Source organism: Sinohyriopsis cumingii, chromosome 2, assembly GCF_028554795.1.
Source record: "Sinohyriopsis cumingii isolate HCF-2022 chromosome 2, ASM2855479v2, whole genome shotgun sequence".
Taxonomy (NCBI): domain Eukaryota; kingdom Metazoa; phylum Mollusca; class Bivalvia; order Unionida; family Unionidae; genus Sinohyriopsis; species Sinohyriopsis cumingii.
The window spans coordinates 133,643,682-133,662,577 of NC_142962.1; the positions used below are offsets into that span (position 1 = coordinate 133,643,682).

At 36.7% G+C, this 18,896-nt stretch overlaps 2 protein-coding genes across 9 annotated transcripts in view; one reads left to right on the top strand and one right to left on the bottom strand.

The window, feature by feature from the left end:
• The window catches only part of LOC149805874 (uncharacterized), a 29,478-nt gene extending 19,918 nt beyond the window's left edge, over positions 1-9,560 (bottom strand). For 2 of the 4 annotated variants that reach the window (XM_089950608.1, XM_089950611.1), the window contains exons 1-3: positions 8,868-8,996; positions 7,629-7,845; positions 6,004-6,212 (exon numbers count right to left, since the gene is read on the bottom strand). In XM_089950608.1, the coding sequence (XP_089806734.1) occupies positions 6,004-6,212; positions 7,629-7,833 (414 nt within the window). In that variant the 5' untranslated portion in view covers positions 7,834-7,845; positions 8,868-8,996. Of the gene's footprint in view, positions 1-6,003; positions 6,213-7,628; positions 7,846-8,703; positions 8,997-9,304 lie in introns of those variants that run through there. The other 2 variants (XM_089950610.1, XM_089950609.1) reach the window with 2 other exon arrangements.
• Positions 9,561-11,077: 1,517 nt separating this feature from the next.
• LOC149805875 (uncharacterized) overlaps positions 11,078-18,896 on the top strand; it is a 57,556-nt gene continuing 49,737 nt past the window's right edge. For 2 of the 5 annotated variants that reach the window (XM_089950612.1, XM_089950616.1), the window contains exon 1: positions 11,398-11,525. The gene's annotated coding sequence lies outside the window, so the exon portion shown is untranslated. Of the gene's footprint in view, positions 11,144-11,397; positions 11,526-12,553; positions 12,869-18,896 lie in introns of those variants that run through there. The other 3 variants (XM_089950615.1, XM_089950613.1, XM_089950614.1) reach the window with 3 other exon arrangements.

The following is an 18,896-nucleotide window of genomic DNA, read 5'->3' on the forward strand; positions in this document are numbered from 1 at the left end:
TGCAACAACACCATGATGTAGCAAATATGTTACAATAAAACACCTAAAATAACTTGCAATGTAGCAAATGACATGACTATACAAACACCTACAATAACACCTCATTAAGTAGCAAACGGTACTTGACTAAACACTAACAACAACATATTATAGAGCAATGATGTGACTATACAGCATCTAGAACAACAACACATTATATAGCAAATTATGTGACTATAAAGCATCTAGAATAACAACACATTATAGAGCAATGATGTGACTATACAGCATCTAGAATAACAACTTGCGATGTAGCAAATAACACATGACTAGACAACACCTACAATAACACCTCCTGATGGAACAAATAATGTGACTATACAACACCTACAATAATACCACATGATGTAACAAATGGCATGTGACCAAACAATACATGTACATGTACCTCCTGATGTAGCAAATAATCATTGACTATACAACACCTACAACAACTCATGATGTAGCAAACTGTGACTATACAACACTGACAACAACACAGTATGCAGCAAATGATCTGTGACTATACTTCACCTACAATAACACCTCATGATCTAGCAAATAACATGACCATAAAACACCTACAACACCTCCTGATGTAACAGATGATGTGTGACAATACAACACCTACAATAACACTTCTTGATTTAGCAAATGACATGTGACCATACAACACCTACAACAACACCTCATGATGTAGCAAATGACATGTGACCATACAACACCTACAACAACACCTCATGATGTAGCAAATGACATGTGACCATACAACACCTACAACACCTCATGACGTAGCAAATGACATGTGACCATACAACACCACCTCATGATGTAGCAAATGACATGTGACCATACAACACCACCTCATGATGTAGCAAATGACATGTGACTATACAACACGTATAATAATACCTCTTGATGTACCAAATGACATTACAGTCATCTGTAAAAGAAAATTATAAATGAAGGTCATACAGATGCATTTCAAAGTCTCTATACAACCTATTTTGTAAACTTTGTCATATAAAATAGCATATTTCACCTTGTGAAAAGTACAATCTTATATCTGTGCAAATTCCAAATGAAATGTAATAAATTCCTTGAATAATTTAAATTTTAGTCAATGAGGCAAAATAAAACAAACATTCAAATCATGTCACAAATTTAATTTAAAAATGAGCACTTGTATAAGATCCTGTCCTTAACGACAATTGTACAACTGGGTTGTGAATATAAAGTGTGCTTTATTTTACCCACAAAAGAATCAAAACTATACACGTGAAGTTTTCAAACGACAAACTTCTACATTTTGTTTTGTTACAAGTAAATATTATTGAGTGTAAAATCAGTTTATCTTTTATCATGGATTAAATATGTTCATATGTCTACAATTTGGCTAGAAACTATATTTCATCTATAAATATATTACTGTTTAACAATAATTAAAAATACAATTTTCATATTTTTCAACTCATAACATTTCTCTGATGACAAACCCCATGGATGGGGGATAGTGGTAGGAGCCCCAGTAACATTTCTATAATGATAAACTCCAAAGATGAGGGATGGTGGTAGATGCACTATTAACATTTCTCTAATGATAAACTCCAAGGATGAGCAATGGGTGTAGATACACTATTAAAATTTCTCTAACAATAAACTCCAAGGATGAGGGATGGGGATAGACAGACTATTAAAATTTCTCTAATGATAAACTCCAAGGATGAGGGATGGGGGTAGATACACTATTAACATTTCTCTAACGCTAAACACCAAGGATGAGTGACAGGGGTAGATACACTATTAAAATTTCTCTAACGATAAACTCCAAGGATGAGGGATGGGGGTAGATACACTAGTAACATTTCTCTAATGAAAAACTCAAAGGATGAGGGATTGGGGTAGATATACTATTACCATTTCTGTAATGATAAACTCAAAGATAGAGGATAGTATTGGGAACCCTGGTAACTAGCTACATTCACATGATTGTGTGATGGCTAGAAAAATGGATGAATGGATGCAAGGAATTATATGCAGACCATTGCCTAGGTCATTGTGACCTAATTTTCATGCCTGAGTCACCTATGCATATTTAGCTTTCTGTTCATCATGCCCTCAATATCTTGGACCCAATTTCATATTAACTCAAGAAAATTTACAGGTGAATGAATCTTAAGTGTAAATGAACCATATTAAAAGCAGGTGACTGCGATCTAATTTTCAGACTTGAATTACTATGTTATTTTATTCTCTACCACTTTGCATACTGTATGCTACTCCAATGTTAACATAACAAATTTGTGTTTACAAGTAAAACCTTTGCATTAGATAGTTTTCTTTAATAAAAATTTGTCCAGTTTTTTAAGAGTGGATTATGGGTCTACCATCAATCATGGACTAGTCATTGGAGTTATGCAGTAGTTCAGTTTTACCATGACATTTTAAAATAAGAGAAATTAGTAGGTCTTTGGGATACACTTCTTACCAAGTTGTGTTCAGTGCTTCTAGTTTTTCTCACATGGTGCACACTGTTGACTCCAAATAACTACTCAAGGACCATCAGGTTTTAAAATCATTAATTCAGTGTCTGTAAATTTCCTCAATAGATTATAAGAAAAAAAAAACTAGCTAACAATAAAATTAATTACACTAGACATAAATGAAGAATTTTCATATTTAAAAGAAAAGGAGGTTAACAAAACGAACAATTTATTGATTTGCTTCATAACAATTTATTGCCCACTGCAGGACTCTTTCTTTGTGATGTATTTTTAATTTATTTTGAGTGCTTGACCTTTATCCAAGATTGAAGATAGAGTTTTGGTACATACCTGCTTTTGACTTTTTTATAAGTTATAATTAAATGTGTACATGGGTTTAAGTTCAAGACCTAGCTTTCATTATGATCTTAGATGGCTCTAAAAACAAAATTTTCCATTAAGATGATTCAGTTAATTTTTTTACAAAATTACATTTTTACATAGGTGAAGTGGTTATGCATATAAGTTTGACATCAACAAGATTATTCATTCCTCCTTTTAATATCAGTATGTTGTGTTCAGCTTTAATTTGAGAGGACTCATTTATTTAAATTATTTATTGGAATTATGAAGTGCTCATTGGACTGCTTGGACTAAAACACTATTGTGGTATTATTGTGACTATAATCAAAGACATTCTGGATTTTATCACTGTGATACATCAGCACATTCAAGAGTTCAGTTCTAACCTTATTAGAAACTTAGACTGTTCTGGAAATGAACTTATGACTCACATCCTGGACATTTTATTATGTCTTAGGTCAAGTGAAATTAGTATATAAAGATGTGGCAAACAAAATTATTAATTCCTCTTTTACATTCAGTCTGTGGAATCATTTACTGTTGTGTTCGGGGGTATAATTTGGGAGGAATCATTTATTTTAATTATTCAATGGTATTAAAGTGCTCAGTGACATTTTGGATTAAAACACTACTTTGGGGTGATTGTGAATTGATTAAACAACACTCTGGATTATATTATTGTGATACATCAAGACAGTTGGTACCTTAACATATTCAAGATTTTTGGTGCATCAGAACATTAAAGATTACTGGAATTCATTAGGTGCATTCTTTACTTTTGGACCTGTGATAGAACATTGAGGATTATTTGGGATTTAATTCATAATACTGTAAGTTCTTAAATTTTCACTTTGTAATGAAGAGAATTAAATATATTTGTTCATTTTACTAAACTTGTTGGTTTCACTTCTTTCTGTTACTTAATGTAAGATCATAGTCATAACATTGGACACTAGATAATCATACATCACATATTTGAGTTCAGTCTGGCATTGATTGGGAGATTCCTTGTAATCTTGGATTCAAGTCAGAGATCAGACATTTGTAAACTTGCATAGTATAATAAAATAACTGAAAAACTGCAAAATCATGGAAATAAAACCAGGCACCAGTGCCAATCTGCAAGAAATTTAAAAAAAGAGGCAATTTGTCTAAACATAGATTATAACAAGTCTCTATTAAAGTCTATTTACACTTTTCTAAAAAAAATAATTTTGCAAAATTAAAATGACAACTACAAACCTTGACAACAAATTAAAATTATAACTAGAAACCTTGACAAGATTAGAGCTTGGATATTTTGAACTGGTCAATAAAACATTCAAATTCAAGTATAATGTATAGAAGACAAAGGTATATGTAGAAATGTCTACAAATCAGCTTTTTTTTTCAAGTCATTATGGGTGATCTTTTGTAAACTATAATGGTATGACTGGTGTTAGGTTGTAATTTTTTACTGCTATAGGATGTAAACTATAATGGTATGACTGGTGTTAGGTTATAATTTTTTATTGCTATAGAATGTGAACTATTAAAAAGAACAATACTGTATAACTGTCTTCACAATGGCTTCCAAAAATACTCAATTTGTGCCGGAATTGCAGGAATTTCTGCATTTTCGTCTGCTGTAAAATGATACAAATGAAATTCATGATATTCATTTACCAGTTGCTCAAAATCACTCAACTTTCATGTTGTCAAGATTTGTAGTTATCAGGGATCGTCCTGGGCTTCGCCAATGTCGCAAATTGCGATGTTTTTTCCTTATTGGCGACAAAAATATCCCATCTGGCGATTTTTTTGGCGACATACTTTTTGGTTATTTAATTTGTACATACAATCATGGATTTGGACTGAATAAATTTAAAGCCAGAACGAAAGGAAGCCATAAACTTGACTAAGCAATGCATTGGAATCAATCTGTTACACAAACGATCCTTTGTTCTTATTGACAACCCTATCTTTACAGTGCATTGTTACATCATAATCTGCTTATGCTGACATCTGGGCTGAGTACTGTATGCTGCGATACAGTCAATCATGCTACCGCACTATACCTACAACTGACCGACTTCTGAAGACGCGAATAGAACAGATACAATTTTGTATGGCTAATCCTTCTGTTTTTGTTTTTTTTTTATACATATACCAATACAATAGTTTTGCTGAACCTTCATAGAAAACTGATAACCTTTGAAGTACCGACTACTGTGTATAAATACAAAGCAAATGGAAAAAATCTCAATCACAATTACATCTGTCGCCAGTGCAGCATTTTACTCATTGATATTTTTCTTTTGTCATCAGTCCCGTGTTACGGCTGCAGAGACTTAAACTCCGCAACAAGAAATAGCAACAAAAAAAAAAACAGTTTTGCATAATTAATAATAATTATTTATTTCTCAAAATACAGGAGTGAAACAATCCCTAAATTGGGTGTGAATTTACGCTTATATATACGGTCCTATATTGCCAGGTGTTGACTCGTGTAAGTTTCATTCGTGGGAATGGAGATCCTATTTTTCTTGTCGAGAAAATTTATACAGCATTCAGTGATCATTCTTGGGATTTAGGAAGCAATTCGCTACAAGCTTTGTGAAGCTAGCCATAAGGGGGGGGGGGGGCTGCTGAGAGACTACTGGTGTCACCTGTCAGCACTGAGGACTGTGAACGTGGATTCAGTAAGATGAACCTCATAAAAACTGACATCAGAAATAAGCTCTGCATCTCATCTCTCGAGAATTTAATGAGAATCAGCATGTACAGATGTGAAAAATTAGACTTTGAAACTGCATTCAACAAGTGGGCAGCCCTAAAATCGCGACGGATCTTCATGTAACACTTTGTAACATTTTGTTAATGCTTGTTGTAATTAAAGTATTAACTAATCCATCTTTTGTAATTTTCATTGCCTGTTACATTAATAGACTAAATTAACACTTGGAAAAATGTACACTACTTTTTTGGCGACACTTTTTGAAAATTGGCGACAAAATATTGAGGTTGGCGATTATTTTGGCGACAGCTTTTTAAAAGCCAGGACCATCCCTGAGTTATCATATTTAATTTGGTGATGTATTAGACCATGTTGATATAGGACCATATATGTACACATTGTAGCTATCTCCTTCCAACATACCTGAATGAAAAATAATTTTGGCTTCCCTTCCAGAGATTTACAGTTACTGACCATGCTGACTATCTGTTGTGTTGTGATGAAAGTGTTGTAAGAACAAGAAAGTTGTTGTTGATAAGTTTTGCCATCCGATAATAGAATCTCGGTGCCATGGGTACTGATCACAAATACAAAGCAGTCAGAATTTTTCAGGTACTCTGTATCTGATAAAACTAGAAAGAATAACAAATGTTACTTCAATGATGAAAGTTTACATATGCAAATACTGCTATGTTAATTACAGGAATGGCCATTTATAAAGTTCACAAGGTGTGAGCTAATTACCCTTTATAATATCTCCTGCTACAGTTTTATGTTTATATCATTCTCCAGCAATTCACCGAATAAACTTCAACCTGTACCTACCAAAATGTTACAAGATACATGTTAATCCTGTTATACTGCTTTCTTGCTACTGAAGCCCTATTAAACCTTCTGACAGCTAGATATGAGCTCCTTAGGTGAGGGATTATATAACTCCCTGTGCGAAAAATATTTGGGTTAATCAGTAGTTTTGTTTTCCACTAAAACTGATTTCACCTTCAGGAAATGGACCAGAGTTCATGATGCCCAAAGAAAAGGAATCTGTATCAGTTGTGGAACTCTTTTGGGACCCATATTCCTGTAATAAATAATTAGTGGAATTTCCAATGATCCCAGCTAAACTTTTGTATTAGTGTACTGTTGTAGACTTTGTGTAGCAGTAGGTCGGGGAACCATCCCACGATCCCAATGACTATCTCACAATTCAGTATACCGTAAAAGCATATTAATATAAAGGGAATAGTGGTTAACACTAGCACATAGTACTGTATTCTGATTCTAAACCCAATACAGAATAGTACTGTATTCTAATTCTAAACCCAATACAGAATAGTACTGTATTCTAATTCTAAACCCAATACATAATTTAATATTGGCTACTGAGAGAGAGAGAGAGAGAGGGAGACAGAGTGAGAGAACAAAAGAAAAAAGTATTTATTGTAACCATTTTCTACATGTACACATATACACACACATACAATTATACATACATACCCATACATGTTACACACACACACAACCACACACACATATATATATGCCCATGCACATGTGCATGTTGCTAATAGATTCAATATTCACTTAATAAAATTTTATACAGTAACTATTTTCTTTACTCACCTGACAATATTTACATTCTATTATCTTTTCAAAGATTATTTTCTCTTATTATCAATCTCCCAATAAAACAGTCATAGATTTGGAAAAAAATATTACTTTAGTAATTTCTGAATTAACGCCTTTGCACTTACTCTGTTTTTTTATGTGTATATTATATAACTACTACATTTTTCCTTTCTAATATAAACAACAACAAAATAAATGAGGTCATAGGACAGTGGTAATTTGATCAATTAAATATCCCTAGTACATAACTATTGAGGATCCCACAAACAAATCAATATTTATTAACAATTCATTTACATAAAATATTGGGGTATACAGTTGCACATGTAGTTATATGCTTTTCATTTCAACACTGAAATACACAGTGATTTCAGAAAAAGCAGCTCTCATTGTGAAACCTCACCAAAAAACTGATTTACCATCTCTAAGTTTTTGAACAATTTCCTCAGCCAATACATCACTTTTATGAGAAACATTAAATTTTAGATGACTGAAAAGTTTTTCCATGTTCATTTCATCCTCAAGTGCCCCTGTCCTTTTTGGTTTCACATCCTCATTAACAAAAATCAATGCATATCCTCTGTGCTTGTGACTGCAGTCATAGCGGTCTGTTGTTGAATTCATTGCTGCGAACACCTGAAGCAAGTAGAAATACCTTATTGTAGCTATCTGAAAGTATTTTTCATGGAAACTTAAAGATGTTTAACCATGTTGTAAGAACATGTATGTAACGCAATCAAAAGTGAATTGGAACAAGATATTTCTTAACAATGTGAAACAAACCTACCAGTAAAATGAGTAATATAAACATGGATGCATGAAAATATTTTGGCACTTACCACTGGTTAATAGGAACAGCCATCCAGGAAAAGTAACAACAGGATTTTCAAGACATTATGGTGGCTATACTGGATGTAAGACTGGCACCATTTTCTTTCTTAAATATGACCAACTAAACACCAAAGGAAGGCTATTAGCGAAAATACCATTTCAGTATAACTTTCCTTTTAAGAATTGCAACTGTAAAAATATATTCAAATATGAGGCAATACTGGATTTTTAATTGGCACCATTTTCATTTAGGCAAAGTGACCTTGGGACAAATGTGTTAAATTTCACGGCAATCCTCTAAGTATTTTAGGAGAAGTTGTGATAACAAATTTGCACTAACAGGCAGATGTGTGGCAGACATATGATGGACAACTTATTTTAAAAGCTGATTTGTGGAACAAATATGTGAACTCTACCACATCAGTCTTATTTATATTCTTTTTCCTTGGTTTCTTGATACAAATAATCAGGGTATAAGTCTGACATTGTAGGAATAAATAAACGTAAGCATGAAGAGCAACAAATAAAATATAAAGATGTTAAAATTCTGTAAAATGTATATACAATAACAGATAAAGGTAATTAAAAGAAAATTCTCAAAACACAAGGTTGGGACAGATGTTCGAAAGATGCATAGATGGATTCATCGGGATCGATACTCACGTAATACTGAACAATCCAAGAATGCTAATACTTTGAGTACTTCATTTTACTTTACGTATCTCCTACAGGTGAATATATGCTACACACAGCACTAAAAATACATGGGGGGGCGGAGGTTTCACCAAAAAATAAATCATTCGAATCAACGTTATTAACAAACTTACAGGTAAATAAACACTAATGACAACAGCTATTCACAGCTGTAACAGTGCTCAGTAATGTTACTGTACATTGTCAACATAGTGCTACTTTCATTTCAGGGGAGCTATACCGCCATGTCGGCCTATTCTGCGCGTCGGGTAATTCTGCGAAACGATACGTCATTTCTGTAAACATTTGATCACGTGCTATTTCGGGTCACAAATCCATTTTGTATCCAGAAAGAAGAATCGTACATTGATTAAGAAATTTGATATTCATGAAGTGTACAAATATATCCCACATTTAGATTCGAAATGCACATAAAAATGTGATTTCTAAAAAGCAACGTGAAGACCCACTCCATAACCTTCTTGAACCTGTAATCCAGAACATTCGATTTACTATGCATCTTTTAGAATCATACAAATAAATACATTATATCAAAGATGGAAATGTGTACCTTAATACAAAACTATTTTAATCCAAGTTTCCAATTTTGCAAGAAGTTGTTCCACACGTACAAAATTGTCTGCTACCCAATGTTTCTACTTGCCGCCAGAACATAAATTCTCAACAAATTCCCCGGCGTATAGTCTCTTTCTAAATTCTGTAGTAATTTTTTCCCGATCAACTAGACGTTGTAAACACATTACACAATATTCATTGTTGTTTCTCTTCCACGTAATATCTTATTTTTCATAAAGTGTTGAACTTTACTAACTTCTTTACAAAATTGGTTTAGCCTGTTTAATATCTGTTGCCATTTATTGGCATTTTTACGTTGAATTTTGTAAACATAGTTATAAACCTGACCTAATTACTCGACTGAAGTGCTGACAGAAACAGTCCAAAGCAATGTATTTCATTTCTATAGCAAGATGGATAAACATGACATCTTTTCAAAGCTATGCGCGGAATAGGCCGACATATCGCGAGTCAGGAAAACAGAGTGATGGTATCCCCTGTGTCCAAAATTAATATTATTTTGAACAGAATATTCTGTTGACAATGGTATGCAGACAGTACTGGATTTACCATTGTGCTTAGGTGTGCTTAAGCACAGGGCCCCGATGGCCAGGGGGCCCCATCTTCCTGGCAAAAAAAAAAAATAACGATAAATTTTTCAAATGTTTTTCACAGTAAGGTGCCTCATAACTTAACTAGCACCGGGCCTCATTTGTCCTAAATCCGGCACTGTATGCAGAGAACTCGCCCCATGGAGAACTCGCCCTGGGAGAACTCGCCCCAACACATCTGGAGAAGTCGCCACAGAGTGGTTGGAGAAGTCGCCCACTTCGTCTGGAGAAGTCGTCCCAAAACCCAGATAACCTTTTTATAACAGAATTAAAACATCTTTTACGTGATTCATATTTAGATTTTTATTTATACGCGATCAGAAAAGAGATATTAACTGGTAATCATAAAAAGCAATATCATAGTAATATTCTAAGACGAAATTAAGTCTTTCTATAATCTAATGAATGACGACAGTATATTGATTAAAAAGGATGATAAGTCAAACACTATTATTATTATGAATCAAGATGATTATGTTAAAGAAGTTGAACGTCAATTAAATGATGAAAACTACTACAAAAATATTGTCAAAGATCCGTCAGTAGTAATTAAATAAAAAATTTCAACATGCATTAATGAGATGGCTAAAAAAAAAAAATTCCGTATATGAGGAATTTGATACTTTCCCTCTTAACATGAGTACACCTCAATTCTACATATTACCCAAAACTCATAATTAAATCATACATTAAAGATATACAACTTTCATTAATAAGTTGAAGTCTATTCCACAGCTATCTGTTAATTTCACTCCTGGTATTATTAAATGTAACATCACTATATACCAACTTATATAAAAAAACTGCAGACATCACATCATGCTTACATCCTCTCTTATTTTCCAAATAAAATGCATCTATTTGAAGAGCAGAGCGAAAAGGACAGATAACACTTATTTTTCGTTAAGTACAGAAGCGGAGTTGATCAAATGGAAAACTTGAAAAAAATTCACATTTTATAGATTTAATAAGTTACTGAGTTGAAGAAAAACAATAAATAAAGCCTTAACAACCATGTGGCGACATCTCAGATATAATATATATTATCCTTGGGGCGACTTCTTTAGACGAAGTGGAGCGACTTCTCCGATCACCGTGGGGCGACTTGCACCTGGGATGAGTTCTCTCCCAGGGCGAGTTCTCCATGGGGCGAATTCTCCAAGGGCGAGTTCTCCATGAGGCGAGTTCTCTGATATTCGTTTACAATTGCCTATTTTCAAATGGTAAGCATTGCTGCATTTTATTTTTGTCAATCGCTCGAATTCGGTATGCGTTTTACATCAGTTTTGGAAACGAAAACGTTAGATGCGCAGAAATGCCCGACAGCAGTGTAGTCCTACATGTAAGATCTCAACGCTGATATTTATGTTTTGGCAAAAATAACATGTGATATGTCTTACGTTGTAGGACTAAGGGAAGTTAATGATCAGACCGGTTTTGAAATATTTTGTAACTTTGCTTGTATAGTTTATCCAATGTTTTATCGTATTCCAGTCTATCTGAGACCCGAAAAATTCTAAATCCGTAACAGTGCTCAGTTAAAAAGTGGTTGTACACTTTTTCATTAGAGCTCAAAGATTCAGGATATCTTCGTTTACTCTTTCGGTATATTTTTTTGAACATGGGAACATATTGATTGCTACTTCAAACCACAGTGGCTCGTATCGTTGCTTATAATTTAACTGTCGTAGTCACACAGGGGTTTCCGTCTTCCGTCACCAATACTGAAGCAAAAGGCATACGGAATACGACCGAGTCACGAAAATAAAACACTGCATTGCTTAGTACTAATATTAGTACCCTTACTCGTACCTCGTGGACAACCACAACAAAATCAAGTGGAGGCTACGACATCGTAGTTATGCATTGCTTACCATTTGAAAAGAGGCAGTTGTCACCAGAATATTCTGTTCAAAATAATATTAATTTTGGACACACGGGATACCACCCGCGTTTTTTCATGACTCCAGATATGTCGGCCCATTCGGCGCACAGCTTTGAAAAGATGTAATATTTATCAATTGGGCTATAGTAATGAAATACATTGCTTTGGACAGTTTCTGTCAGCAGTTCAGTCGAGTAATTAAGTCAGGTTTATAGCTAGTTTTACAATATTCATGTAACAATGTCAATATAAATGGCAAGCGATATTAAGCCAACTAAACCAATCTTGTAAAAAGATTATTAAAGTTCAACATTTTATAAAAAAAATAACCTATTAGGTGGAAGAGAAACAACTCGACTGAACTGCTGACAGAAACAGCCCAAAGCAATATATTTAATTTCTATAGCCCGATGGATAAACATTACATCTTTTCAAAGCTATGTGCAGAATAGCCCGACATATCGCAAGTTAGGAAAATGGGGGGGGGGGGTATCCCCTGTGTCCGAAATTAATATTATTTTGAACAGAATATTCTGGTGAAAATTGCTGTATTTTATTTTTGTCAATCACTCGAATTCGGTATGTGTTTTGCTTCAATATTGGAAACGAAAACCTCAGGTGTGCAGAAATGCCCAACAGCAGTGTACATTTCCATCTTTTAAATAATGTATTTATTTGTATGATTCTGAAAGATACATAGCAAATAGGATTTTCTGGCTTACAGGTTGAAGAAGGTCATGGAATGGTTTTTCATGTTGACATTTAGAAATAACATTTTCATATGCATTTCGAGTCAAAATGTCGGATATTTTTGTACATTTTATGAATACCACTTCTTAATTTAAGTACGACCGTTCTTTCTTGATACAAAATGGATTTTTGACCCAAAGTAACATGTGATCCAATGTTTACAGAAATGACATCGTTGCGCAGAATTACCGGACGTGCAGAATTGGCCGACTTAGTGGTATATAGTCCTTTATACTATATGTATGACTAATAGTTAAACTGTATGCAATGATACGAGCCCCTGTGCTTCAAACTTCCGTACCCGGCCCAAAAAGTAAGTCTGGCTCCTGTATAGTCTGGCGTTCTATTATGAATCGTACCCCTCCTCTGATCTTCGAAATTATTTACTTGGCACAATTATTGTCTAATTGTCTAATCCCTTACCTTGCAAAATTCAGTATCAAACCTTGTTCTATCAGAGCAAACTTTCTGTTTGTAAATTTGGAAACAGGCGCTTTATTCAGGGGGAAACTGATGGCGACACCCGGAGGTCATTAGTTTTCGTATGAATCAAGTCCTTGTGTTTGGAAAATAAAGTCGTTAAAGACGAGTGCAAGGTTAAATGTTATTTGGTTTTTATTTTTTATCTTTTCTTGTGTAGACTGAGCAGCCTAATGTTCATTGTAAGGTGCATGGTGTAACATGGATGCTTGCACATGAAAAATAAAAGTCAATACATTTTATTGTATGTAATGGATTTAGTGTTATTAACTTCCATGGTCGTCATGGCAACAGATGATGGGTGTTGCTCTTAATTCATGTAATCAAAGCAATACAGTCATAACATGAATGCTAATCAGTGAACCAGTTGCATTACAACTTGACAAAGCTAAGTGCAGTATCTGTGTTTGCTATATAGGAGATACCATCCAGTGTGAGGGCCTTAATGTCGATGCAAAGGCATCAGGGGTTTCAGCCACTCTGACCATCTTTAGCTTCCACAATTTGATATCATGTAACTTAACAGAGTAGCCACCGGTTAGCAACCAGACATAGGCAAGGAACATGAATAATGAGTACCACCTGCCAGTCCTGATATATAGATGACATATGTGGCACAGCTTGCAAAACAAGTTGACATGATAAGGAGTACAAAGTACAGGTGCACCAGTATCTGTGCTAACTTGGGGTTGACATCCCAGTAGCAGCAGAGGGGGCGAATCGGACATTTTGTCCAATCGTTATTTTGCTTAATTATTACTTTCTGCACTCAACGATCTAGTGTCGTCAGCGCCTGGTAAAAAAAAAACGACGACGTCGTTGGGGGATCGTCGCGTCGTCATTTGGTTTAATTAACACCTTCTGCGCGCCGATCCCCAGCGTCGTCAGCGTCCGGTAAGCACATCGACGACCGCGTCGATGTCATCGCCCCCTCTGCTGCTAAGAGGTTATTTACAATGAAAATTATTTACAACTAACCGAATATTTGGTCAAGTCCGATACGATATCGTGTCCGAGGATCATGTAAATTTATCGTTATGAATCCATGTGGGGTCGACTGAGCATGACTAAAAAAGTTTCGAAAAACATTAAAGTCCATGTCACCGCCGCACCATGTCTGCCAAATATTTCGTAGCGTGTGTGTATCAACGCCGTTGAATACAGCAAGAATATTGCAGTTATCTCTGATTACTTTTGGAATCTGAGTGTATCGTTGAGTGACATATATCACGTCAGTGTTTTTATGCCTGCCTCTGGAAAATATCCTAGCTGGGTTCTTTTGATTGTCTAACATAACATCATCGTACACGACTAGATTGTTAACGTCGCCATCAATATCATCAATACCCGGTGCATCATTGATATCCGTAATAAACTCAATAACATTTTTTTTAGCGATCGCTGATGCATTCTCGTTGAAATCTTTCAACACCTCGTAGCATCGTTGATCATCTACGCTAGGAGCAACCAAATACAACTTATCCCACTTCATCCATCTCATTATTAAATTGAGTAACAATTGCGTCTTGCCGGATCCAGATGGTCCGATGATAATCATCCGGATCGAGTTTGGTAACGCTGCAACATGCTTAACTGGTTCTCTTGTTTTAGTCGCCGAAAAATCAATTATATTCATATCTCTATACATAAATTATGGATCTATATTGTGTGAAGTGTAGAGTGCGTACTGGCACAAATGATATGACAACCGTTACGACAAGAAATAACAGATCGGCGCTTACTGGTAAGTGTGTACAATGCGGTACAAAGAAATTTAGATTTATTTCTATTAGACCCGGAGATGTTTTAAAAAAAAGCGAGGAGGTGACATCGCAGCCAAATTGGCAAAACTCCCCGGAACACCGTGGGCAAAGTATCCAGGAGAAAAACACCTCCCAGGATATAACTACTGTGGCCCCGGAACACGATTAGATATTAGACTCGATGATCAAAATCAGCCCAAACCCGGTGAGTATCCAATAAACGCTATCGATAAGGCGTGTCATGCTCATGATGTTGCTTACAAAAGTAGCGATCTGCAACAGCGTCATATCGCGGATGTAAAATTAATTCACGCGCTAAATGCTATTCCTGATAAATCCGTCAAAGAAAAATTGGCCTCATGGTTGGTAAAATCGGCTATGAAAGGTAAATTAATGATTGGCGCTGGTAATTAATAACAATCATCCAAGAAAAACGATGGATTCCATCTATTATTCTCCGAGAGGATACTGGAAGGGGAAGGCCGCAATTGGTAAGCTTGCAAGCGCTGCAAAGGTAACAAAGACCACTGCGGCTAATTGGTTATCCAAACAGGCTATATGGCAAATCTATCTACCACCGCCTAAACAAATCAACTTCTCGCGCTTTGATGTCAGCGTACCTAATGAAGTTCATCAGGCTGATATACTATTTCTGCCGCATGACAACGGTTACAAATACGCGCTAACCGTAGTTGATGTTGCGAGTCGATACAAACAAGCGGAACCGTTGAAAACAAAGTCAGCAACTGAAGTAGCCGATGCGTTTGAGCGGATTTATCGAAGAGGTCCTCTGCGCTGGCCAAATCTATTACAAGTTGATCCTGGTAGTGAATTTCGCGGTGCTGTTTTATCAACGCTGAAACATCATAGCGTCGCGATACGACGAGGTCATACTGCGCTACATCGCGATCAGGCAATTGTTGAACGATTCAATCGGACTCTCGCTGAACGGTTATTTGGATATCAATACGCGAAGGAATTCATCCAAGAAAAACGATCTCGTGAATGGGTTAAAAGGTTGCCAGGTGTAATTGCAGCGTTAAATAACGAGATTACCCGAGTAATCAACATGAAGCCCAGCGACGCGATTAAATACGAGTATATACCCGGAAAATTAAAAATAAATAGCGTTTCTAAGCCGATTCTTGGCGATGTCACTGTTAGATATCTATATGAACCAGGAGAGCTTGAAGGCGGTAAAAAAAGGGCTACCGATCCTATTTGGAGTGTTACCACACATAACATATCAACGATAACACGATCAACTGGTAGACCACCGATCTATAGACTGGATTCAACTGCTCCTCAGCGCGGATTTACACGCGAGCAACTACAAGTGATACCTAACGATACTCAATTACCCCCGCGTGGTCTTAACTAGCGCCGTTGCGTCTATTACACTCAAGACAGGTCAACCTCACATTGTTTTTGACATGACCGAGACTGTTATCGATCCTATCCACGGTAAATTGGCGAGTGTCTTTATCCGAATAACGCCAACTCATTATACAATTGCAACTCGCGCAGTGATTATTCTGTTGTTGTCGTAGCGAGATTATTAATTCGGCATCAATATCAAAACGCCGCTGTTTTTTTTTATCCTGTTGGCGGTAACCCGAGAGTTTTCTATCAATGACGCTTGCATCGATGGTGACTTTGTCGCCGGCTTCGTCAGTGGCTTCGTCAATAACAATTCTTCGAAGCTGATTTATCCTTCGTACTCTGGACACTGCAAGATAGACTAGATTCGACCATTCGATGCGATTATCAACTATCCAAACAATTGTGTCCGTGATGGTTAGTCCCTGCGAGGAATGTATTGTTGTTGCGTATCCTAGCGTCCACGGGGATTTATCAGCACGTAGCGCGTCCTCGACGACGCTGATATCAACGAGCACGATATCATTCAGCACGAGAATTTGTTTTTCTGTCCGACCTGGAATTTCAACTTCAATGTTCTGCCGCCGTGTGTCCGCGGGTCTATAACATAACGGCACTGGACGCGTTGGAAAATTTTCCTTATGCAACGTAAACAACTTCCGCTGAAGTGTGTCTCTGACTATCTTTCTACTCGCTACAATCAAATCGTTTGGTCTCCATGTTTCCCAGAATTCATTTAACGGCGTTTCCGGAATCACCTCGCGAATTATTTCACATTGAATTCTATCCGGCTGTAATCTGATTAATTTCTTAACCTCGCGCAGTTGTTCATCAAGTGCTCGGTAATCAGTATCGGTTTCTTCATAATAGTCCACAAAACCCCTTAACCAATCATGTGGACCCTCGCCGACAAATGGTGGTGGTTGGCCATGGTCCCCACACATGATTACCGCTGTATTCGCGCGCAGCAACCACTCAAGAAACATTTGTAAAGTATCTAACGAAACAGTACATATCTCATCCCAGATGATAATGTCGGGAATAAATTTTTCACCCATTCGATCAGGAGTCCACTCACCGCCGCTGTATCGAAAAAAGCTGTGATAAGTAACGGCGTCAACATTTCGTTGTTTTATCTCTCGCGCTAGTCTATGGGTCGGTGTAAGCACGATTATACTTGCCCGCGTTCGAAATAATTCAATTGCCCGAGTCGTCTTTCCTGACCCGCCACAGCCGCTTAAATAAACCGTCTTGTGTCTACAAATTGGATCAGAACACGATGGTGCATTAGACCATTCTGACAATTTATCACCGCGTAAGTAGTTGTTCTCAACGGTGACATCTGCTGACGGGGAATAATCGCGTCGTATTTCATTTTTAATTCTCCATGTACCCCAACTCTCGTCCGGACTAGTAAACTCGGCTACGTTTCCTTTATACGCTACGTCAACATAAAACGAATCAACGGCTACTCTAACCGCGGTATCGGGGAATCTATTTATCATCGAGAATAAATTGATAGCGGCATATCCCAGCATAGACGCCCTCAAATGTGGATACGCCGGGCTGTCTCCATCGCTGTAGGTAACAACTGTACCCAACCTCGTTCCATTGGACAAGAAAGCTGTTTTGCAGTTCACGTATCTATTTTTTGCCACTGTGTCCTTGATTACGAAATCATATTCTGCGTCATCTATAATCAGCCGTGAGCAATATCGTTTGTAGTCGTGGTTTTTTCCACCTTGTGTGAACTTACCAATTATTCTTCTACCGAGATCTTTTGCCTCGCGGTTTCGTTGGTTAAATATCCTCCTGGACCATTCGATGATATATTCCTCGTCGGCATCAATGTTTTTTCTGGACTCGTCAATTATGCTATCTAGACGCTCCGGTTCTGGTAACCAGACTTCAGTCTGTGCCCGGTATGATATAATCGCGTCACTTACAATCAACGAAACTAGCATGCTACAATCAATCATATACCGTAGCAGCGCTATTGGCAGCCATCTCTTTTCAGCCATGTGTCTACCGATCCAAATATAGCAACAGCGATGGAGTCCTGCCGCGAATTCAAATGATACTATGCGAGCGAATCCGGTTAAATCAAAATCAGGCAGTGGTCCATTAATAGCAACACGAATCATTTCATGACTGGGGTGTCCAAATCGTCTAAAGTACTCAGCGGCGGATCCATACCCGAGAAAACTCGCTGGATAACAGGCAACCATATCAACCGAGATCATAGCGTCGCGGTTGTATTCAGTGTTCCATAGTCCACCGTGATAGTATTCCAAACAACTGGATTGTACATCCGGTAGAAATTCCCTGCGCGTTGGTCTCCACGCATTTTTCCTTGCTGCAACATGAGCTACAACCGATGGAATCGTAAAACAATTTGTTAGCAGTTGTTCATCATGCTCCTCAAATTCTATGGCGGTTTTTTTCATCCTGTTGTGAAATGCTTCAGTGCGATATAATTCACCGTTTGGTCTTACAAACTGATCAAAGGTATCCGCATCGTTTTCAGCGCTGCGAAGTAACCACATTGATACAGGGTCGTTTTTACACAAGTAGGCAATAGCATCAAATAGTTTCCTCTCCGCGAGAAAACCGTCCTTGGAGAATTGTTCTCCCAGGAATTCTTCGGGTATATACTTTACTGTTCTATCCCGTGGAAATATTGTGATCACGGGCGTCCATGCGTGTTCGTTATGATCA